Genomic DNA, 26,230 nt, shown 5'->3' with positions numbered 1-26,230 from the left:
TTTATGGCAATTGGAGGTGGGTATTTGTCCCTCTCCTATGGGCTTCGAAAATTACCTTCTGTGGTATTTTCATTGAAAAATCTATTTGGTACCTCAAATTATTTTGATTATCAACTGAGTAAAAAATTAGACCATCTCTTTTAATTGATTTAAAACTGATATTGCTTGTATAATGTGACGTTTTACGTTATCTTAACCTTGGATGGCTAGATAAAATATATACTATCCGTCATAGCAGCTTGCCAGCGGCTATAAAGCAAAACGTAAACGAATTCTGACAAAGCAATTATCTTAAGCCCTTATTTTCGTAATTTTATGATTCTTTTGTTCTTCTTAAGACCCTATTCAATAGCTCGTTTGCTGGTAGGTGGAGGAAGCTGAATATCATTTTGGGTATGATGATGTAAGCTGTTGTACTTGATTTATCTTTTCAGGAAAACAGTATCATTTAAAATCGTTCGTGCTTCAAATGGCGATGCCTGGGTTCAGTCTTCTGACGGTAAAATGTATTCGCCATCACAAATTGGTGCCTTTATTCTGGTAAAAATGAAGGAAACTGCTGAGCATTATTTAGGAACACCTGTGAAAAATGCTGTAGTCACAGTACCTGCTTACTTTAATGATTCTCAGAGACAAGTAAGGCTTCTATTTTAATATTCCCGTTTTTTAGTTAATGCGGTACCAGACACGATGATCTTTGGGAAACTGATGGGTTACTGGGGGAATTACCAATAAATAAGCTCTTTTCAGTGTTTCTAGCGGTGACTACTCCGCTTGGGCTTGTAAGACGCCGTCCATTTAATTTGTTGAGTTGCTCCAGAGTATGCCCGTCCTTTTTTTGGGGGGGGGGGCGGGTGTTCAAAGATATACCTCCTCTCCCTGTGTATATCCTTGCTCCAGAAGCCCCCATATGAATAGTTACGAGTCTCAACTGTAATATGTTGACTGAAATCATGATTAAAGTAGACACAATTTTACTCCAAAGCCAACACTTGGAATGCTTTGGTTCAGTTTTCAAGTAATTTAACACAGCAAATTCGATCCTGCCTGAAATACAAGCAATATTAAAAAAAACAAATTATTTACCTGGGATTAGTTTTTTGTTAATATAGTAGTTTTCAATGTTTAGTGTATTCCGGAAAGATCCTTTCAAAAAACCGGAAAGTACCCGATATTTCTGATCTGGACAATTTAAGAAACACGAATATTTTGTTCTTGACATAAGAAGAAAACATACAGCTTTTGTTGTTATTGAACAAATTGTACTTTGGCTTCTTTAATTGAATTGAACAATCAACATTAATTGCAATGAACGTCAACTCATATCATATCTTCATTTTGAATTATTACAGAGCAAAAAGGATTAAAACGAGAAGTTGAAACTGAGAAAACTAGCAACTAAAAAGAATTAGTATCCATTAACAGAGTTTAAATAGCTTCTCTTAAATGTTTGTAGTATCAAGCAGGTATGCAAAAGTTTCAAAGCTGCGAGTAGCAGAATTTTGAAAGCTGCCGACCCTTTAGCTGCGCAATTTGGGTTTTGACAGCTTTCCTTTGAGTAAAAAGTATTTTCATTTGTAAAATTTGCTGAACAGTAACAAATGTAATATGGTATAGCCTGTAGTTAGAAATATCCGCACTTTTATGATAAACCCTCTATCGCTCAGGTTGTTCATTCATTGACGCATTATAGAACCAAGACAAAGAGAATTATAGACATGAGACAACACAAAGAGAAGTGATAGAATAGATGGAAAATATATAATTTGGGCTATGTATTTGCAAATTAGGGGGGGGGGGTAGTGGTAAAGTATCTGTACAGTGTGAAGTTAAAAAACAATTCTTACTACATACTATGCAAAATAATTGTACCTAACACATTAGACATACAGACCCGCTTTACTTTACCCCCCCCTCTAATGTGCAAATATATCTTCCAAACTTGTTTTGGTTCTAAAGTATTATGTTTTTATCTTACTTTGCTATATTTTATTAGGATTGAGTGTCATACCGAAGTATGAATAGTTTTCTGAATTACAATCAGCAATGTAGACTAATTCATTGGCAAGCCACATACTAGCCCTAAATATCATACTCCATAATGATATATGTACTATTTTATGAAAAGTACTATATCATATTTAGTACTGTATTGCTACCATAGTAGCAGTACATTAATCTCTAGTACTGCTAGCAGAGTATAGTATTCAAATTCTGAGGTGTACTGTATATAGCTTACCGCTGTTACTTTATGGATGGAACTGTACACTCCAATGCTATTGGTATTATAAAATTAATGCGTAACCAATTGCATGCTTGACACTCGTTAATAACTATACTATAACTATAAAAAACAATCATTTGATTTTCTGGGAGAACAATATTGATTGGAGTCACATGCATTATGAAGCTTTGATTTTGGCTTTGCCCTAATCTAATCCCCAAAAGGAACAGAGAAGTGCTGCTGCATTGTATTGCGACTGGTATAGGCTGCTAATCTTCTACTCTCCAGCTTTTTCATTACCTGCTTTGGCTGTATATACATCTAAATAGCTTTCAGCCCTTTTAGGATTCTTTCTATCTGACGAATAAACAGTTTTGAGGGATTTTGGCCTTAAGTCCGAGACTTGGACAAATATTCACTTTCAGTTCTCACTTTCACTCACTTTCAGAAGAGAACAAAGTAAAAACATGTCCACAAAAACGAAGGATAACGACGGTCTAAAAAAAAGATATTCACATAGCGACATTGAAACTCAATGAGCTTTTAGTTTGAATGAGTTTTAAAAAGCATCAGCGTGAGAGCTCTCCCACAAAACGGGATAGTACGTACTTGTCTAAATACGTGCTGGAATCATTCTAATGTGCTAATTGAATTCGATACCAATCTCTAGGACTACCCGTATCTTTGTCTCGAAGCATTAAAGATTAGGATTTCATAACAATTTTAATGCGAATATAGTACACAACGGTATTCACAAAGTAAGTGGAACACGGGGCTTTTCAGAGCCAATCTGTTGTACTACTTCACTAATACGATGAAATTTTGGTCTATCAGTACAATCGACTGTGCAGAAGAAATGCCACTTCTTCCGTGAACAAAAGTGAACATCCAAGACAACTTCAATGAATGGCTTACATATTTCATTTATGGGGGGGACTGTCACTGAGTAACTAACTAGCTGCGAAGATCGGTGGAACTAGCCCTATGGTCACGACCACGTGTGTCCACAGTACTGCCCATGCTCTCGACAACAGATTGGTATGACGTCTTGCACATACAGCTCATTAAGAGGTGAGGACATTCTGGAATGACATCATACAGTGCTGGTTGCTCTGAAAATAAGTAAAGCTTTTGCAGTACACTTAGAGAGAAATTCTTTGGATTTGCATTTACGCTAGAAACACGATATAACCATGTTTTTTACGGGTCGAGAACTGAACTTCTGAAAATTCTGAAAACTCTCTGAATTTGCAAGATCAACCAAGTGTCCAAGTTAATCAGATTTCCCGATCGTCAATTCAACCGAGCTGGTATCAAATATATTCCCCATAATGACAGTCCATTCATCAACTGGGTTGTACCTATTTGTAGCAACAAAAAAGTGTTAATTGAGATTATTCAAAAGCTTCTCTCAGAAGCTGCAAAGTTTCCAGGAAGTTCCTGTTACTGCCTCTCTAGTAGTTCCTGCAGAATCTCACAACTCAGAAACCACATCGATCACCGATCGTGCCCCTCACGACATCAGGGGTTTTTGTCGTAAAACTATGGGAACACCATGGTATAAAGAATCTGTTCATAAGGAAGAAGCCGCTTTTGAGAAGCAAGGAGGTAGCTGAGAATCAACTGGATCATCTGCTGACAGTTGAAATTTCATTTTGGCGAGGGCATCAACGTTTTTATTCAGTATTTTTGTAATTTCCTATGGTAAAAGCTCCACTTTTTGGAGTGAAGGGGAAAGGTTGGATTTGGCAAGATTGTATATTCAAACATCGCTTAATTTAAACCAAAAAGAAACCTGATTCAGAAACAAAACTTAGTTTGGCTTGCCTTATAAGGCAAGACAAAAGGTTTCTAAACTTTAGAAAGTTTACTTGTCCTTAAGTCCTTAGAAAGTTTAGTCGTCTTTGGGATACAACTGATTGTTAATGACAGTTAAAAACGTCAAAATAGAAAGTGTATCGTCAAAGCTAGAGGACCCTATATAGACTCTGGGGGAGCAGTCTGAGGGCCTCAGCTTGACCACCTCTAACACTATTTCTCCCACCCCATCCCGTTGTGGAAATAAAAAAGCGGCATTTCAAAATTTTAACGTGACGACCAAAAAGGCCAAAACAAAAAATAAAATTGTATCTATAACGTAAAAGCTCCACTTTTTGGAGTGATGGGGAAAGGTTGGTTTCATAAATATCAACACTCCCTTTTAAACTAAGTACGAAATTGGCATGCGAGATCTTATGTAAATGATCATCTTAATTGCCGCAGAGTAAGGAAAACATCAGGGGGTAGTTGTCCCTGCAAGTTTGAAAACTTGTGCTGAGAATGTAACAAACCTAGTGAAGAAAAAGACCGACGGCTTCTTGAAACTGACACATTATGTTTCAGCGAGGGCTATCATCAGTACAAGTAAACAATGGGTAGTAAATAATTGATACAAAAACTATGAAAAGTAGTGAAACAATTATGTCAAGTAGTGATAGTGACAGTCACTAGGGGTGGATAGTCACTAGTGATAGATCGCTATGGGTGGTAACCTTGAACAAAAGCGAATTTTCGGGGAGCCGATTTTTTTTCGATAAGGCAGAGATTTTTGGGGAAATCTCCAAAAATTCGGGGAAAGTGGAAGCACTGGTATTTTCAGACTAAGTACACGTTACATTTGCTCTATCGTATCCGTAAAGTAACTAAAATTAAATTGAAACTGAGGTAACACGAATTGTAAATGTTCAATGATATCATAAAAAGTCTATTTATACGTCGAAGTGAAAAAAAGTTAAATATCCAAAGAAACTGTTTCCTCTAGGCAAGAATTTAATTTAGGTTTTGGTTTTAACCCGGCAAATTTCTATAAATAACAAGTAAACGATTCGTATAAATGCAATGTGGGCATGTGGGGCAGCTTTCTAACGAAAGTAGTGGGGGTAGAATAAACCTAGCACCGTCTTAACCATAAAGTAACTAAAATTAAGACGAGACAGAGGTAACAATAATCGTATATGTTTGATAATATTTCGAAAAAAATTGCTGGACCGTCGATAGTCTTGCTCTTGGTTTTCAATTAAATAAAAAACAAGTTTTTTCAACTGAAAGTATAGAGCAACATTAAAACTTTAAACGAAAAAAATTATTTTGTATATGAGGGGGCTCACCCACTCGTCAATACCTCGTTCTTTCACAGGACTAGTTGGTTTGGTGACGTGTTTTATTCCAACTGAAAAAATAATGTGTATCCTAGTTGAAATTTGACGGAATTGTATTTTATACTTGCTTCACGTGAAGGGTCCTCCGACACTAAGTAAAGTGCGTCCAAGATAACGTTTATTAGCTAGAAATTCCTTTGAATGATACTAAATAGTTTCACTGGGTTAATTATATTGCTGATTGTACAACTCTTAGACAATGCTTTATTTGAAATGATTATCACAGGCCACAGTAAGCCAAGTTTCTATTTCAAATAAATAAGCAAGATAAAACAAATACAAGCGTGTACAAGACGAAGAGAAGAAACGAAAGAAAAACAGGAAATAACAAAGGAGGAAAGAGAGAATATACACAGTAATACAAAAATAAACTCAAAAGAATACTCACAAAATCTCTGTCTTATCTTAATCTAGTAGTTGCATCGAAAACTTCTTAGTAAATGTTTTCAATGGATTGTTTATTTCTAGGCTACCAAAGATGCTGGCCAGATTGCCGGATTAAATGTTCTGCGAGTGATCAACGAACCAACAGCTGCTGCTTTGGCCTATGGTATGGACAAAACAGACGATAAAGTCATTGCTGTTTACGATCTTGGAGGGGGCACCTTTGATATCTCGGTTCTTGAAATTCAAAAGGGGGTCTTTGAGGTCAAATCGACCAATGGTGATACATTCTTGGGAGGTGAAGATTTTGACAATGCTCTTGTCAACTTCCTCTGCACCGAGTTCAAGAAAGACGTAATTATTAATTTATGTCCTACCGTTATACTTTCTAGTAATTGTTTTATGTATGATACCAGTAGAAGTCTTACAAGTTTTAAATACAGAAAATTAGGGCCTTTTGTCGTATTTCGCCATAATTATCCACTTTAATCTCTCTCTCTCTCTCTCGCTTTCTCATTGCATAATTTATTCTTTACTCAAATACATTTGTTTTATTTCTGGCTTTCAGTAATTTGTCGTAAAGTAGTTTGATTTTTCTCTCATTTAGTTATTTTACTTATTCAGTTATTTTCCAAAAGGTAGAAGCGGGAAGTTTTATATTTCTTTTCTTCTTTTTATTCACGAATAATGCTAAAAAGGATACTTTTCCATGAAAATACCAAATGGAAGTATTTACTCAATGAAAGTATTTAAAAATCTTAATAGGATGAGGAAAAAAACTCACTGGTAATTGATGAGTACGTGTAGCAGACAACTACCAATAGCTGTTTTGATACTAAATTTTTTGATTTGTCTGAAGCGATATTTTTGGTAATGCTACCGATTGATTTTGGTTGTGTTTTTCTGAAGATAAGTTATTACTACTACTAGCTGTTGGTGTGGCGCTTCGCCTCCCACCTAGTAGGTGGGGGCGCTTCGCCCCCCCCCAAGCCCCCCTGCGCGCTTACGTCGTTACGTGCCGTATTAGTTATGTGCCATTGTAGTTGTGTCCCACCTGTGAATATAGATAGATATATATATATGTTTTAACTACGTAAAACTTGCGAATATACAACATTCTTCGCTGTCTCATTGTCTGTGTATATAAATAGATTGTCAGGTTTACCAACTCTTGAACATGCAACATATAATTGTCCATGGGAAAAACAATCCGTATTCAGATCTATACCGCATTTTTCTAATGATTGCCCTTGAGCTTTGTTGATGATGATTGCTAATCGAATATTGCCTGTGTCCCGGTCGTCATTTAGATATCCCCCCTGTGCCCCCCCCCCCCCCGGTGTAGCCATTGTAGTTGTGTCCCTGTGTCCCGGTCGTCATTTATATTCCCTGTGTCCCGGTCGCCGCAAGCCTATTTTCACGTTGTTCTTGTGATTCCTCGGCACGCTTTCTTTTGGCATTATCTCTTTGAGCCGTAAGCCTGTTTTCACGTTGCTCTTGTGGATTCCTCGACACGATTTTTTTGGTAATTTCTCTTTGAGCCGCAAGCCTGTTTTCACTTTATTCATGTGATTCCTCGGCACGCTTTGTTTTGGTATTATCTCTTTGAGCTGCAAGCTTGTTTTCACGTTGCTCTTGTGATTCCTCGGTACGCTTTCTTTTGTTACTTTCTCTTTTAGCCGCAACCCTGTTTTTACGTTGCTCTTGTTTGGCATTATCTCTTTGAGCCGCAAGCCTGTTTGATTCCTTGGCACGATTTGATTCCTCGGCTGTTTCTTCTGCCATTGTAGGATTTATACTAAATATTCTCTTTGAATCGCAAGCCTTATATACGTATAGTGACGTCATATACAAACATACAAAATACATACATGACGTCATAATGATCAATCCTTATAATGAAGTCAGTCGACAAACATGACATCAGTCGACAAACAACTTATCTATTTTATATATAAAAATAAGTTGTTTGTTTGTGTTGACTGACGTCATGTTTGTGTGTCGACTGATGTCATGTTTGTCGACTGACGTCAGTATAAGGATTGAACTGTATGTCGTCATGAAGTTGTTTGTCGACTGACGTCATGTTTGTCAACTGATGAAATTACAGACCGGGATACAAATGACGACCGTGACACAGGGAATATAAATGACGACCGGGACACTCAAAGAGAAATTACAGACTGGGACACCGGGACACAAATAACGACCGGGACATAGGGAATATAAATGACGACCGGGACACAGGGCTACAACTACAACGGGGTCGCCGGGGGGCACAGGGGGGATATATAAATGACGACCGGGACACAGGGAATGTTCGAAGACAAATTACAGACCGGGACACACGGAATATAAATGACGACCGGGACACTCAAAGAGAAATTACAGACTGGGACACTGGGTCACAGGGAATATAAATGACGACCGGGACACAGGGACACAACTACAACGGGGATGCCGGGGGCACAGGGGGATATATAAATGACGACGGGGAAACAGGGAATGTTCGATTAGCAATCACCATCAACAAAGCTCAAGGGCAATCATTAGAATAATGAGGTATAGATCTGAATACGGATTGTTTTTCCCATGGACAATTATATGTTGCATGTTCAAGAGTCGGTAAACCTGACAATCTATTAAATAAAAAAAACAAGTTTTTTTAACTGGAAGTAAGGAGCGACATTAAAACTTAAAACGCACAGAAATTACTTCGTATATGAAAGAGGCTGCTACCTCATCAACGCCCCGTTCTTTACGCTAAAGTTTGACTCTTTCTCTCAATTCTTCTTTTTAAAACAGTAAAAAATTTTAGCATAAAGAGCGGGGCGTTGATGAGGCAGCAGCCTCTTTCATATACGAAGTAATTTCTGTGCGTTTTAAGTTTTAATGTCGCTCCTTACTTCCAGTTAAAAAAACTTGTTTTTTTTATTTAATTTCTGAACGTTTTTGAATCAATGCATGTTTTGATTTTGGCTCTCTGCAGAGGAATAATCAAAACGAAATTTGCATATTTTTTTTTTGGCTAAATAGCTTTCTCATAATTTTGATCGAATGATTTTGAGAAAAAAAGAGCGGGGGACGAAGCCTAGTTGCCCTCCGATTTTTTGGTTAATTAAAAAGGCAACTAGAACTTTTAATTTTTTACGAATATTTTTATTGATAAAAGATTTACGTAACTTATAAATTAGCTTACGTAAAGAACTTTTGTATTCTCATGTTTTTATTACATATATGAGGGGATTCGCCCCATCGTCAGTACCTCGCTCTTTACACTAAAGCTTAAATTTTATCCCAATTCATTAAGAATGACCCCTGAATCACAAAAGCCGTAGAATAAATAGTTGAAATTACTAAAAATACTTAGCGTAAAGAGCGAAGTATTAGAAGGAGGTGAGCCCCTCATATGGGTAATAATTTCTGTTTGTTTTAAGTTTTATTGCTGTTTCTTACTTCCAGCTGAAAAAGCTTTTTCACATTTATTTTTTAATTGTTTTTTTTAAATAATGCTAGTAAATCCTGCTCTCCCTTCATGGAAATTTTCTTTTCCCACGACAAATTCTCGATGGAAAGTTCTCCCAGCATATCCCTCTCTTCTCAACCCCTCCCCCAACCAAAAAAATCCTCCTGAAAACGCCTGTATACTTCCCAATAACCATTACTATATGTAAGCACAGGTCAAAGTTTGTAACTTGTTGCCCCTTCCACGGGGACTGTGGGGGAGTAATTCGTCCCCAAAGACATAGTTATAAGGTTTTTCGACTACACTGAATAAAATGGCTATCTCAGAATTTTGATCCGTTGACTTTGGGAAAATAATTAGCGTGGGAGGGGGCCTAGGTGCCCTCTAATTTTTTTGGTCACTTAAAAAGGGCACTAGAACTTTTCATTTCCGTTAGAATGAGCCCTCTTGCAACACTCTAGGACAACTGGGTCAATACGATCACCCCTGGGAAAAAAAATAAATAAAAAAAATAAACACGCATCCGTGATCTGCCTTCTGGCAAAAAATATAAAATTCCTCATTTTTGTAGATAGGAGCTTGAAACTTCTACAGTAGGGTTCTCTGATACGCTGAATCTGATAATGTGATTTTCGTTAAGATTCTATGACTTTAAAGCACATCAATATTGCGACACAAGTCAGTCCTTCACAAGTCAGTCGACACAGTTCTGGAACCAAATGAGGCGGCTGATTATCCATCTGAATTTTTAAATTCTCTGGATCTCCCAGGGTTTCCACCAGACGTGCTACAACTAAAAATAGGCTTACCAATAATATTCTTACGAAATATCAACCCACCAAAGCTTTGCAATGGCATGCGACTTGCCGTAAAAAAAAAGAATGGAAAACGTAATAGAGGCAACAATCTTGACAGGGACTTTTGAGGGTAAGGCTGTTCTTATTCCTCGCATTCCCATGATTCCAATGGATCTGCCTTTTCAATTTAAAAGATTGCAATTCCCAATTCGATTAGCATTTGCAATCACCATCAACAAAGCTCAAGGGCAATCATTAGAAAAATGCGGTATAGATCTTAATACAGATTGTTTTTCCCATGGACAATTGTACGTTGCATGTTCGAGGGTCGGTAATCCTGACAATCTATTTATATGCACTGACAATGGGACAGCGAAGAATGTTGTATATTCGCAAGTTTTACGCAGTTAATTTGTATTGTATATGTATATCTATCTATCTATCTATCTATCTATCTATATAAAAATAAGTTGTATGTATGCATGTTTGTTTGTTTGTAAAAAGAGCGTTTGCATATGACGTCATTATAAGTATATAAGGCTTTGTATATGCACAGACAATGGGACAGCCAAGAATGTTGTATATTCGCAATGTTTTACGTAGTTAAAAAATACATATATCTATCTATATTCACAGGTGGGACACAGGGACACAACTACAATGGCGCGTAACTAATATGGCACGTAACGACTTAAGCGCGCGGGGGGGGGGCGCGAAGCGCCCTCACCAACTACGTGTTAGGGTGATGCGAAGCGCCACCCCAACAGCTAGTTTTTATATATATAGATTAATGCTTTCTGACCAGAAACCTTGAACAGAGCTCTCCGAGCAAGAACCGATGGTATTGTAGCTCTATCCCCGATTTTGTATTTAGCACTAGTTCCTCATATATCAAGTAATTCTGATTTTTCAAAATAGAGAAAAAGTTTTGTGGGTTTGCTAAGTATGTTTTGCTTTTCCTCTCGTGGACACATATATTTTATTTAGTTGGAAAATACGTATTACACAACCTGTGCGAAAGGAGAAGTACATTTAAGTAGTCTGAAAACTGGCAATCTGTGGTAACATTTTATTTTTTGAATTTTGTTTTTGCAAATTTGTCATAAACTGTTTTACTTGAGTATGCGACTAAGGAGTACAGACCCTCAAGACGAACCATTTATTGCTTCTGTTACTAGAATAAGGTGCAACTTTTTATTTGGGCACTCGGTGATACACCGGCACCCCGGTGTATTAAAGGAAATTAGTTATAATACTGTAACTTGAAAAAAGAAGCTTTTGGAGACTAAGATAAAATGTGCCTAGCATTGTAGATTCTATATCTTGTTTATTTTTTGAAAAAAAATTCCCTCTTACTGCACATCATCTGAAAGCATCGGGAAAATACCTATTACCGGCAGACTGCCTCTTCAACAGGACTTTGAGCAGTGCTCCTAAGCAAAAATCTAAAAAAAAACATTTGTAGTGTTTGAGGTAGTATTGTTCATATAGAAACTATAAGTTTTAAAGTCTGCAGTAAGTGCTCTTTGTAATGACATGCACTTGACTTTTCATTGGAATATACGTCAGCCCACGCTTATTTATAGTCAAGCTTATATTTTTATTTACTAATAGCCGGTACATTACCTTCCGCCGTGCAAAAAGTGGGGTAGCATAGTAGCAATGCAACATGGCAGTTTTCATGGCCTAGTGAAATTTGTTGACAGATTTGTTTGAAAATACTATTTTTACATAAAAATTTATTATTCGATATTTATATGTTTTTTGGATATATAGTTACAATGTGGAAGTGAATCCTTAGTGTTTTAAGAAAAGCCATTTTTTTTTTAGCAAGGGATTGATGTAAAGAAAGATCCAATGGCGATGCAAAGAGTAAAAGAAGCAGCAGAAAAGGCGAAAATTGAGCTGTCATCATCAAGTCAAACCGATATTAATCTCCCATATTTGACAATGGATGCATCAGGACCTAAGCATTTGAATCTCAAGGTAATTTTATTTACAATTTTTTTCTTTTCTCCGTTCTGTGGCATAACTTACTTACTTAGACTTAGATCCCCCTACGCCTGGGGGTGCATAGGGCAGCGAAGGTTGACCTCCAACTTGACCGATCTTGCGTTAAAGACCAAAGTTCATTCAAAGTGGTTTGGAGTGGTTCAAAGTGGTTGTGGAGTGGTTCAAAGTTTACCGTAAAATCCAGTTTGTGGGAGATTGTATTCAGAGATTATCGTTAAGGAATAGGCACTTTACATTCTATATAAACAATTGGCATTTTTATTCTCTATTTTAATCATGACGTATACAGAGTGAAACCATGAAACATATGTAAACAGATACAGGGTGAACAATATTAAACAAAGTCTGCTTTCTGGGGGAGGGTGAGCATTATTTCTAGCAGTTTAAGGCTATGAAAAGGTCTCTGGAAGAAGGGCCTTAATTTTTATAGCACTTGGTATTTATCAAGTGGCATATAGCGATCGCAAATTCTGTTGGTCTCTCTGTCTATCTGACGGTCTTTTGGTCCTGGTTTTGCTAGTTTAGGCACTTCCAGATAAGCTAGGACGATCAAATTTGGCAGGCGTATCAAGGACCAGACCAATTTAAATTAAAAATAGTCGTTTCCCCGATTCGAACATCTAGGGGGGGGGGGTTAATTCGGAAAAATTAGAAAAAAATGAGGTATTTTTAACTTACGAACGGGTGATCGGATCTTAATTAAATTTGATATTTAGAAGGATATCGTGTCTCAGAGGTTTTATTTTAAATCCCGACCGGATCCGGTGACATTGGGGGGAGTTGGAGGGGAAAACCTAAAATCTTGGAAAACGCTTGGAGTGAGGGATCGGGATGAAACTTGGTAAGAAGAATAACTACAAGTCCTAGATTCGGGATTGACATAACCGGAACGGATCCGCCCTCTTTGGGGGAGTTGGGGGGAGAGTTAATTCTGAAAAATTAGAAAATGAGGTATTTTTAACTTATGAAGGAGCGATCGGATCTTAATGAAATTTCATATTTAGAAGGACCTCATAACTCAGATCTCTTATTTTAAATCTCAACCAGATCCAGTGTCATTGGGGGAGTTGAGGGGGAGAACCGGAAATCTTGGAAAATGCTTAGAGTGGAGAGATCAGGATGAAACTTGATGGGAAGAATAAGCACAAGTCCTAGATACGTGATTGACATAACCAGACTGAATCCGCTCTCTTTGGGGGAGTTGGAGGGGGTGTTAATTCAGAAAAATTGAGGTATTTGTGACTTAAGAAAGGGTGACCGGATCTTAATGAAATTTGATATTTAGAAGGAACCCATGTCTCAGAGCTCTTGTTTTAAATCTCGACTAGATCTGGTGACATTGGGGGGAGTTGGAGGGGGAAACCGGAAATCTTGGAAAACGCTTAGGGCAGTGAGATCGGGATGAAACTTGGTGGGTAGAATAAGCAAATGTCGTAGATACGTGATTGACGTAACTGGACTGGATCCACTCTCTTTGGGGGAGTTAAGGGGGTCCAGTGCTTTTGCGGACTTGGTGCTTCTTGACGTGCTAGGACGATGAAAGTTGGAACGTGTTTCAGGGACCTGCACAAATTGACTTGATAAAGTCGTTCTCCCCGAGTTGACCATTTGGGGGGGCTGAAAGGAGTGGAAAAATTAGAAAAAACGAGGTTTTTATTTTAACTTATGAATGGGTGATCAGATCTTAATGAATTTTGATCTTTTGAAGGACCTCTTTTTCAGAGCTCTTATTTTAAATCCCGACCGGCATTAAGCCTCTGATTTTCCTCTTAAATTAATCTATTGATTCTTAGAATGTTGCTAGAGCTCATGCCATATGAGCTCTTGGCTCTTCCAACCTTGTCACAAGTGCCATATGAACTCTTCGCTCTTGTTATTTTGTGGTTTACTTCTAAAGCTAATCAGCCAAATTTTTAGACATTTTCAGGGTACTGATATCCCAACATTGGTGAATTCATAATTATTCCATATTGTTCTCTGTATTCTTGAAGTAAATTTTGAATTCGTCCTTCAGCTCATGGTGTTTCGGCAGTTGCAAAAGTGTCCCAAAAATATCATTTCTTTTAATATAAAAAGTGAAACAGATCTAAATGTTTTAATTTTTTCGTATGTTACTGTTAGCTTTGGCGTTAAAATTTTCACAGTTGCTACAGCGACTTTGGGAGCCAGCATTTCAAAAGCTGCTTCTTTGTCTCGGATTTTACGCAATTTAACACTGATTCCTGCATTTGAGTGGATTCCTCTATCCCTTCGTAGTAGATAAAGCCGCGCCTGGGAACTTTCGGGACGTAGGTTCGATTCTCGGCTGTTGCAAAGAGGCAACTTCGTTGAGTCATCCCAACTGAGTGGTTGGCGTGCTTGACTTGATATTTTTTGTCCGTGAAAAAATGGGTTCGAGTCCTGGTGTCGCTTGTAATTTTGGTTTGAATGGGGGTCAGTGGCGTGACTGTAAGCTCAGTCAAAGCTGACCTAACTCTAAATGGGTACCTGAGGAAATCGGGTGAAGGTAAGGATGATTGAAAGCACAGGATGGCTGGACCTAAACCCCCCATTGCACTTACTGGCTGAAGGGTAATGAAACGGGGATCAGCACCGCCGATAAGGATTGTAAAATTCAAAGCCGTATTTTTTTTTTCTCTTTCTTTTCTCTTTTCTTTTTTTTTCTTCTATTTGATAATAGTCACTGTCTAAAAGCAATCTTGGCTGGGTTGAATTCTTTGGTGCCAGCTTGGGGATCAGTCTGGTTAGGTGTAGTGGGTTAGAGGTTTTTATGGCAACCTTTTTTTTATTTTTTTTCTCAGACATGATTTGATGCATTGCTGATCATTTATTGGTGGATTCAAAATTTTATCTGGATTCAAAATTTTTGTCAAGCTTGATTTTTTTCTTTCTCTATTTTAGCTAACGCGTGCTAAGCTTGAAAGTCTGGTTGGTGACCTCATCAAAAGAACGATTGCTCCTTGTCAAAAAGCCATGAGTGACGCTGAAGTGTCCAAAAGCGAAATTGGCGATGTACTCTTAGTTGGTGGTATGACTCGAATGCCCAAAGTTCAGGAGACCGTCAAAGAAATTTTTGGCAAGATTCCAAGTAAGGCTGTCAATCCAGATGAATCTGTTGCTATTGGTGCTGCCATCCAAGGTGGTGTGTTGGCCGGTGACGTTACTGATGTTTTGTTGCTAGATGTTACCCCCTTGTCGCTAGGTATTGAAACACTTGGCGGTGTTTTTACTAAACTCATTCAGAGGAACACAACAATTCCTACTAAGAAATCACAGGTAAGATTCAGAAGTCGTGCTCTTCTTTAAGCTGGAATTTAGCTTGAGTAGCCAGATTTCACGTCGTCGAAGAAAAAAATGTCTATATAGGTGAATATTCGGATCGCTTTTCTTTTCGATCAGAGTTTAATAAAAAGCTCATTTTCCGACCTGCAAAATTCCGTCTAAAACAACCAAAGATTTCCTCTGTTTGCACCGGTACAAAAAAAAACTTATCCTATGGTTGTCAAAGGATTGTTGATTTTTTTTTTTTTTTTAAATTATTTAAGTTTAAATTATTTAAGTTTAATTATTTTAAATCGTTTTCGCTGACAAAAACTACTCTTTTCTTGTCTTTTCGTCACCTCAATTATTGTGTATTGACTTCTATATAAAGTAAGAAATAAATCGTGTTCTGAAAAGAGGCAATGCAATTCGAAGCGTTTGGTATTGAAAGTTCTTTTTGACCCCCCTAAAAACGTATTGCTAATTTTCATTTGCTTAGTTTCATTTTACGAATTGGGGAAACGGACGGGGGAGGGTTAATAAATCAATAAAGTACGTTTTATACGATTTTTCGAAGGATCTGTTATCTCGAACCAATCTTAGTAATAAGGACATTCACCAGTGTTATGATCATCAAGGAAAATAGCGAAAAATTTAAACATGTTGAAAGTCAGGCTTAGGAATTTCTTCTTTTGATCAGTCTGTCTACATACAGCAATTTGACCACATGAAATTAGGTGATATAGAATTTATTTACCCAGACATGAAGGATATGGTGTGTAGGCGGGGAGTAGGGCTCATGAAGAATAAGGGAGCTGCCAAGTCTTGTTTATATAGATAACTTCGAAGACCACACTGCCTTTCCATGACGAAAATATAACAATTCAAAATAGGGATGAAACCTTTTAATCGACAGTGAAACAAATATAAAATTTTTAACTGGATATTTCGGACACATTCAGTGTCCATCATCATTAGTAAAAGTTTTACTGCTGATGATGGACACTGTATATGTTTCCGAAATATCCAGTTAAAAATTTTATATTTGTTTCACTGTCGATTAAAAGGTTTCATCCCTATTTTGAATTGTTATATTTAAGTCTTGTTTAGGTTGAGAAGGTATTAATATTAGAACGCTAGTCGCTCATTTTATGACTAAAAACTGCAAGATATGAGTCATAGTAGTATAGGCCCCTATAGAGCTGACTGATGGAGATAGTAGTGACTCGGATGGATTTTACTTACAGCTACAGGAACAAATAGAAAGGGACCCAGGTAGACATATGATATTTTTATTAGGGGATTTTAATGCCCGTGTCGGTAGGAATAGGGATGGATAGTATCCTAACCTAGGTAAATTTGGTGTAAGAAAAGAAAACAGTGATGGTCACATACTGTTGCAATTTTGGTAATTTTGTAGGCATAACAATCTAGTTATAACCAATACACTATTTGGTCATAAAATGACTCATAAGCTAACATGGTATTCACATGATGGTAAGGCAGCTGATCTTGTTGATTATGTTATTGTAAACCAATACTAGGGTATATAGGAGTGCTGTTATTGATGTTAAAAAGAAAAGATCTTCATCTAGTAGTGTCTAAGATTATTTTAAAGTTGCGCAACTACCTTCCGGGTAGCTGTGACGTTGGTAGACTCTAGGACGAAAATTTGAAAGAAACTTTCAAGGAACAGTTGAATACTAAACTGGAGAGTTTAAAATTTGATTATGTAGAAGATAGGTGAAATAATTTTTGGAAAACAGTTGGTATATATATATATATATATATATATATATATATATATATATATATATATATATATATATATATATATATATATATATATATATATATATATATATATATATATATATATATATATATATATATATATATATATATATATATATATATATATATATATATATATATATATATATATATATATATATATATATATATATATATATATATATATATATATATATATATATATATATATATATATATATATATATATATATATATATATATATATATATATATATATATATATATATATATATATATATATATATATATATATATATATATATATATATATATATATATATATATATATATATATATATATATATATATATATATATATATATATATATATATATAGTGTGTGTGTTTGTGTTTCTTACCTTGAATGTAAATGTCGACATTCACCGGTGAGCGTTGCCAGTCAACTTTTTCGTATTCGTTTATTTAAATAGCTATCTTAGCACTCAAAAATGAACGCTAAATTACGCTACTTTTACAATCACAAAATTACAATTAACACTTATTAAATGCTCTTACGAAATATGGTACAAATGAGTTTGCGAATCTGTTCGTACGGCACTTGACTGGTTCTAGTTTGTTGTAATGCTTAGTATCAGTTTAATGCAAGGTTTGATGATGACAGGTTAGATTTGGTTTGGTTAGCTTAGGTTTTCAAGCCATTTCTTATATTTCTAACCAAATTTAACATAATCTAACCAAACCTAAATTTAAATTTTACCATCATAGCTTGCATAAGACTGAAAAAGCGGACTCACAAAGCTTATTGAATCCAAACAGACAAAAGGGAATTTTGGACATTTCAAAGTGAGCAAAAAGTGAAAGTTCTATTAAGAAGCTAAAAACTAATCTTCAGAACCTAGGTCTGAATTTCAGCCAAAGCGGAAATTTATATTAGTATTAAATAAATATTGTAGTTGTTTTTAGTTTGTATCTTAGTTTCTTCTGTGCTGAAGGCCTCGTTTTCATACAGGTGAAATATCCGCGTCGGTCTGGTTTTTATCTTTTCTCTCTACTGACCGCAGTCTCGTTTTGTTTGTTCTTCATCGAGGTTTTTTTCTCTCTTTGTTGTTCTTTGACAAAAGAAACAAAAAAGAGTCACCTATTCTGCAATTAATAATAAACGATAAGACAGGCTTAAGATATTCTTACCTCTAGTGGAATCTGAAGATGATCTTGATATGATCATGCGCGAAGAAATCAAGGAATTTACCCCCTGATTCAGTAGTCAAAGCCGATACAATTGATAATTTTCATATATGACCAGTTCCGGAAGAACTCCTTCATACATATGACCCCTAGACACTCGACTAGGACTAACTAACTAGACTGATAGGGCATGCTTAAACTTCTACTACCGATGAGTGCGTTTACCTTGCAGAACTCAGGTTGCAACTGTCTCAAATCTAGACTGGCATCCATCTAGAGAGTTTCAAAGGGAAACTAAAGCCACTGCATCTTGTAAGTCAATTAACAAAGTTGGTAATGCTTACACTGGCTAAGATACGAGGATCACCCGTAATTTGCAGATACAACTGTTTTTGTTTTTTTTGAATTTCTGTTAAAAACTACTATTGCTAAATTCTCCCCCCATCACTTAAGGAAAATCTAATTAAGTAACTCATTCTTGTCTATGAAGAAAGAAGTAAAAAGGCAAGTAAAAGCTAACCTCTATGGTTGACAGGTGTTCTCGACAGCAGCTGATGGTCAAACTCAAGTTCAGATTAAAGTTCATCAGGGCGAGAGAGAAATGGCAGTTGACAATAAGCTCCTAGGTGAATTCTCATTGGTTGGCATTCCCCCTGCACCGCGGGGTGTTCCTCAGATTGAGGTTACTTTTGACATCGATGCTAACGGCATCGTCAATGTATCTGCCAGAGATAAGGGAACTGGCAAGGAACAACAAAGTAAGTCAATTTTTCTTTTAATGTAATGCAAGAATATTTCAATTTGGAGTAAATTAATCTAACAAAATTAAGCATAGATAATTACTGGCTTAGGTAAGACGGGGGGGGGGTGTTTTGGGAGGTGGCAGGGGTCCATTGCTTTAGTAAAACATGTTTTAAAATCAGATTAGCCGGAATGGTATGGTTTAATTAGTTCGTGATAGGTCAAGTCGTAGACATTTTTCTTTTTCATCGTGAAAAATTTTACAGTTGACCTAGCAACTTTGGTGACTTTTTTGATAAGGCAACTTGGCGGAATTTCACTTTGGTGACTCTTTATTATTGCGTTATTGTTTATCTTCCATTTTTCTTTATTATTCAATCTAAAGAGATTCTGCCAAAGTAATTCTCATATATGAAACAACAGGTGTGAGAAAAAAGCAAATGCAAATAAAGGAATTATACATATTCGAATTTGGGACTGTCTTTTAGTCGCTCATAGTTGAGGTTTGGATATCCTATATAAGGGCTTCAATGGGTGGAGGGTACTTTTCCCCGACACGATTCCTTATTTAATTCCAACAAAAAATTATTCAAATTTTTAGTCAGTTCGAATAGTTTGAATCAATAGCCTTTTTTGTTGTCAGTCTTGATTGAACTTTAATGAGGTTAGGATGCTAAGAATCTTTCAAAATAAATATTTCCTTGTGTTGTATTAACTGTCTTTCACAAGTTTCCTCGTTATTTTCTTTTATTTTGCATGATGGAAAGACAGCATGGTCTTTGTCATTATGTAAAAATGTTTGAGTTTTAGACCGTATCCAGAGGGTTCGGGTTTTGCAGTGGGTTTAATCTCACCCTGAAATGTTTGTCTCGCTCGTAAAAAAATAACAAAATGCATGTAAACAAATTTACATGCATGTCGCAAACCTCACCCCCTCACCCTGAACAAAATCCAGGATATGGTCTTGTTTGTTTTTGCTTGTTTATTTTCTTATCTAATGGTGATCGTATCAAACCAGTTGCCGTAGATTATTGTAAATGGTCTGATTTGAATAAGAATCCGAAGACCGAGTGCCCTTTTTAAGTGACAGTAGAAATCATACTACCACGACATAATGGCGATTTCTAGAATTTTGCCCCGGAAAAGAGCAATTTTTTCCGACAGTGCTATCGTGTGTAAATTCTGAGGACCATCAGAATGGTATTTATACAGCCTCCAGTATCAGGGACCATGCTGGTGTGCGGTATACCATTCTTCTCTAAATATACCCACAATTTATTTAAATGAACCGTTTTTATAGTTTTTTTTTTATCCAGCCAACGGGTGTGAAAATGATAATCTTAGAATTCCTTTTGGTATCTCATACACACACATCCTCCCTACCCTCTGAGCAACATTGGAAAGGATGCAGTTTTTGGGGAAGATTAGTATTTGGTTACATTATTCTTTGAATTTTTTTAATTCTGAATTTCTTAAAATTTGGCATACCTCATGGATGAGTGTTCAAGAATTATTCATTCCCTTTTTTTCTTAGTTATTATTCAATCCTCTGGTGGTTTAAGCAAGGATGAAATCGAGAATATGGTTAAGAAAGGTGAAGAGTTTGCAGCTCAAGACAAAATCAGGAGGGAGCGTGTTGAGGTATGCAATCAAGCAGAAGGAATTGTTCACGACACAGAAACTAAAATGGAAGAATTTAAAGATCAACTACCAGCAGAGGAAGTAAGTGGTTTCTATAAATGTAAAAAATATAAAAACAATTGTAAATGTAAATGTAAAAAAAATTGTAATATTTTTGTTGTTGCTACTATCATTTGAATGTATATAAGGGCCATGGTATTCTATTATTGTATTATCAGAAAAGATTATGTATTTTGATTTTTAAAACTTTAAATAATATTGCTAATGCCCGAACCAAAATTAAGCAAGTCCCCACACTACGGGTTCCTTAGTGAAATTCTAACCATGCTGAAAATTTATCCAAGGGTTTATTCTTTGGGTTGCTTCTTTGTCACTAGATTGCCGGAGGCACTTGTAGGGAATAAAATTAGTCGGGAAGGGGGAGGTGAAGAAAGGAAGGTCCGTGTGTACCTCTGCGAAATACAAACCACAATGTCTTGAGTTTATTGGCAGAATAGTAGTTTTTATGTCTGGCATTGTGTATAGAAGTTTTTGTCTCTTTTTGGCGTTTATGGTTCTTGCAATTCTTTAAAAAAAAATGGAATCAGTGAAACAGCTATTGATGTATACCGCCTCATGTAATTTTGCTATGTTTTCGTACGATCATGTCCTGTGTAATGTAAACACCAAAGGGTTCTTAAATAGGTGGACAATCGATAAAAAATCCCAACAAATATATGCATTAAACAATTATTAAAAGTAAAAGAATAAAATATTTATTCAATTAACTCCTTTAAAACCATTTGAGTGTTGAGTCATCTAAACTAATATATAATGGTTGATATATTTATTTATTCAAAACCAAACGGCGGGTCCATTGAGTGGGAGCCAACTAATAAATAGTAATTTAACGCAAAAAGGAAAAAAAAAGCGCAAGCCCCTTACAATTCTCTACTAAATGAGAAACTAGAAAACGTAATAAGTCTAGGAAATGTTTTAGTTCTTTCTTAAATGAATCCACATCTGGGCTATTTACTATTGATAAAGACAGACTACACTTGCTGATGACCTGGTTTGAGAAGACCCATTTTCCGGTGTCCTTGAAGAAGCGTCTACCTGGTAGTTCTAACTAGTGGGGAAGTAGACTCAACGTACTAAACTGTAGAGTGTCAGTGGATGCAATGTCCCCATAAAAGGTTCCTTTGCAGATCTTGCAAGTTTCAATCATGTCACCTCGATAAAAAACGATATGTCAAAGTTGGAGGTGTTGAGTCCTTCTTCATAAGGGAGGTGCGATAAAGTGGGGCAGAATTTTGTCATTCTACGTTGGACGTGTTCAACCGAGTTGATGTCTTGGTGACACCATGTCCAGAATGCAAGGCTTTGTACAACATGCATAGTATTTTCTTATCGATAAACTTGATTTATTTATGGAGAATTTCAACTACCATTGACACCTTCATAATGATTGCCTCGTAATGGCGCGAGAAACTTGGTATATGGTATCACTTTCTTCAACTCTAAGTCTTAAAGCATCTCCTAAGAGCTTAAAAGTTGTGTTCACTCTTATCGGGCCTATTATGTAGTGGGATTTCGTGGTATTAAATTCTCTCAACCAAGTTGCCATCCACGTCAACTTTCTCTAGATCCTTCTGTAGAACGCTCTAATCTTCTGGTCTGGAAGTAACTCGAAATAGTCTCGTGTCATTGATGCTTAGCAATATGCTAGAATCGATGTTATAAAGAGTTGTTGATGCTGGGATTATACTAAAAGCCAGCACTGTTTTCTAGAGGTAGACCTCTGGATAAAAAAAAAATAAAATAAACACGGATATTAAACAATTATTAAAAATAAACGATTTTGTTTTGTAAGATAATCAGATTTGTTTTCTTATTTTCTTACTTTTTTAGTGCACTAAATTGAAAGAAGAAGTTGAAAAACTGAGAGAAGTTTTGGCCAACAAAGAAGACAAAGATCCAGAGGAAATTAGGAAGTCAATGAACACACTTCAACAATCATCTCTGAAGCTTTTCGAAATGGCCTATAAAAAGGTATTTTATGAGAGTCTGAGTCAGTAGTATCTATTGCCGTAGACCAACCTGATTGCTCACTATAATGAAAGAGGCATTTGAGCTCCCTTAGGCATGGATTCTATCGTTTGCGAAATTTAATTCCAACACCAAGTATCAATAGCTAAGATAACCTTAAACAACAGTTTTATCTCGAATCACTAATTTACTGCAACACGTTAAAACCATTCGATGCAAGGCTCTGAAGCACAGGGTAGTATGCTTATATACACGCTTATATTATGTATAGTTTGTTTTGATATAGCCAAGCTGCTCCTTTCACATTATTCTAATATTGAACTGAATTGTTGACTTAACGTACTGCAACTAATGCAGAGAAGACCGAGAGGTAAAACTTGATTCGACTTATTTAGCACAGAAAATAAACTAAGAATGATAACAAAATTTTATACTTCAAGGGGGGTTAGGAGGTTTTAACCCCCCCCCCCCCAGTTCTGGCCTTAAGGGTCTAGTGCTGCATACTTTAAGGGGGGTTAGGAGGTTTTACCCCCCCCCCCCCAGTTCTGGCCTTAAGGGTCTAGTGCTGCATACTTTAACTCCCCCCCCCCCGAAATGTCTGCCTGACTCGCAAAAACGTAAGAAAAATGAATATAAAACAAATCTTTGATGTGTTTTGAAAGTTTTTTGTACCTTAATGGAATGTGAAATGACAGAAGGCTCAATAAACAAATTATATGTACTGAAACTTTATCTTTAAATTCTTCGGTCATGTTTATCATGACATTAATATTATTACCTTGACTCTAATTTTCAACGTTTAATTTGTTTAACGCTTAGTAAAATAACTTAATGGCTGGAAAAAAGTTCCACGTTATAGCAAAAAAAACTTTTTCCTTCTTTTTTCAATGATTTGTATTTGATATTGATGGAATTCCAATTTAGATAAGTATTCATCATTTCAAAAATATTATTAAAAGATTACCGTTGAGGTTAAGCTTTTGAAAACGATGAAGGTGAGTAAGATTTTAGGAGTGAAACTCGAAGTGGATAAGCTTCAAATTATATGAGCATGGTTCGACATCAGTAATGATTCCACAGGATAAGAAAGTATTTGCTTCCCAAATTTTTAGGAAGTTATCCTTAATCCTACCCCCTTTCCACCTGCAGGGCAGATACACCGTAATCAAATGGAACATAGGGACAAATGAAGTTGTGAAATGATTTCTTAATTGTTTAATTTGATCCATCTATTTGTCTAAGAATAGATTACGTTCTTCAATGAGCACTAAAACTGGGCAAGCAATAAGAGGTCTTCAGATCGAAAGAGCATATGCTGGGCCCAAATCAGCCCCGCCCCCCGTCCCGCTGACATTCTAAATGTTCCGAGTTTTTGGGAACTTCTAATTTGCAGCATCAAAGCCACCGGTTTTGGTGCTGATTTAATATGCATATAACGTTCCCAATTCAATATGAGATTAGTTATGGGCTAGGAGCTCAAATTTTTAAAATGAAATGAAAATTAATAAGAATATTAATTGTAAGCCCTTATTAAACTGTAATCGAGCATGGTAATTCAAAAGTGTGGTTGGTAGAGAAAAACAGACACCATAAATGCATCACCAAGTCGGCTGGGCCAAAAACAGCTACGCACGCTCCTCCTCCATTCCAATGTATTCAAGCCTCCCTCTTACCACCCTCCCAGGAAGTTCTCATTTCCCTTAAATCTTTCCTTGCGCTATCCTTCCACCCCAACCGGGGATATATTACACATAGATAAAAACACAGGAAATAGTCATTATAAAATTTATATCATTGATATATAGTGTAATTTAACAGTAAACTTAATTGTGGATGACTGCTACGCTTCAAAAAGTATAACTGATAAAGAAAAACTGATCTCATATTTGTATTGAGCAACCTTAAAATAAAATGGATAAAAAAAACCTTTGTGCAAAAAAAAAAATTATCCTGTTGGCCAAAAAAGCCAAATGATTTTCTTTTTTTTATTCCTGTCCCTCCCTAAAAAAGTTCTTCTGTACGTTCCTGGCAGGCCAGTGAATTTGGAATAATATTGGACGGGATGGAACACGTACCGTTCACCCCCCCCCCTAAAGGCAAGTCTTCAAGAATCGTATTCCCAGTCCCTTTTTGTAAGGATTGAGTTACTGTGTGAACAGAGGTGTCTGTGTTTATTACCAGTTTCGACTTGGGAAACAAATTCAAGTTTTCGAGATCCCGAGAGGTTCGGATCCCTTTCGTGACTTCCGAACCTCTTAGCTGTCTGGGAGTGGCAAGATGATTATTTTTATTTTCTTTTTCAAATTTAGGACCCATATATGTAAAACTTGCTAATTTGAGGCCTGTAGTTCACAGGATTTTTTACAAGTTATACAAACAGGTGAATTTTAGAGTATCATCAAAGTAGACATAAATTCACCATTTTTGTCTAAAAAGCTGCTAGATACGGAAATTGAATTGAAATTCATCCTCTTTAAGAAGACGTACATTTGCCGTCATAGGGAAAGTGAAGTTGCCAGACGAAAAGAAAAAACGGCATTTTAATGCTGAAGACGAATTGACAGGCATAGGGGCACAGGAAATTCCTAGCGTACATTGGCATCAATTCAGGAACATTAAGAGAGGGGGCAATATGTATGTTCAAATTGGGGGGAGAGTTAATTTCGTTTTTCTTTAAATTTGTCAATGAAAATACCATAAAGAGGGTATTGTTCAATGACGATACCAAAAAAAGTTGTTTTTTTAAGATCTAGAGGTGGTGGGTGAAAATTTCCGCGCTATTTTATTTTTGACCAAGTCAAGAAAAATACCATAGCAGAAAAAAGGGTGCTGTAAACGCTTCATTATCCTTTAGGTGGCTGCCCTACTTACAGTGAAGGGAGGTGTTGGGCTAGGAACTCGAACCTCTTCTCAGGAATCTATTTAAACCAGAGATCCATTGTCGTAAGTTTTATTCTCCAAAGAACAAGACTTGTTGAAAAAAAACAAGACCTGTAGAAAAAAAAAAAAAAAAGACTTAGAGGATGTACATATCCTATATTTTCTAGTGGTATATAAGTTTTTTCTTGTCAAGATCCCTTTAGTTTGCAAATCCTGCCACCAAAATGTTCCTCCTCCCTCCCCTAAAGTAAAGTGATTTTGCTTACTATTATTCCTCATGTCTAGCAACAATGCAGTTATCAATTTTTTACTTGCAGATGGCTGCAGAGAGAGAAGGTCAGTCCCAATCACAGTCTTCTCAGTCACAAGAAGGAGAGAAGAAGGAGTAGACAGCCATTTCACAGTATAGGAAATATTTAAATTGTAGTTGGACAGTTTAATTGACTTTCAAAGTCAGGCTACAGACAAGTGAATCTACTGAAAGTTTTCTTTTCCACTCGGGTTAAAAGCAGAATGGTTTTTATACATAATGTATGCGTTCTTTGCTTATAAGAATCGCGTATATGATTTAATTCTATTATAACTTCTTTTTTCTAAATACATGTATAATACAGTA

The 26,230-nt window shown here is 36.3% G+C and overlaps 1 protein-coding gene across 1 annotated transcript; it reads left to right on the top strand.

Annotated features, from left to right (window-relative positions):
- Positions 1-434: 434 nt before the first annotated feature.
- LOC136038960 (heat shock 70 kDa protein cognate 5-like) lies at positions 435-26,230 on the top strand (the record flags this gene model as incomplete). Its single annotated transcript, XM_065722476.1, is given in 8 exon segments — positions 435-636; positions 5,890-6,159; positions 11,899-12,054; positions 14,983-15,357; positions 18,860-19,082; positions 20,600-20,787; positions 22,597-22,737; positions 25,932-26,230. Coding segments are annotated over 8 exon segments (1,627 nt in total), but the record flags the coding sequence as incomplete, so codon positions are not given.

This window comes from Artemia franciscana, chromosome 18 (assembly GCF_032884065.1).
Source record: "Artemia franciscana chromosome 18, ASM3288406v1, whole genome shotgun sequence".
NCBI classification, from domain to species: Eukaryota; Metazoa; Arthropoda; class Branchiopoda; order Anostraca; family Artemiidae; genus Artemia; species Artemia franciscana.
Note: the sequence above shows the minus strand (reverse complement) of the source record. Positions and strands in the feature narration are given on the sequence as shown.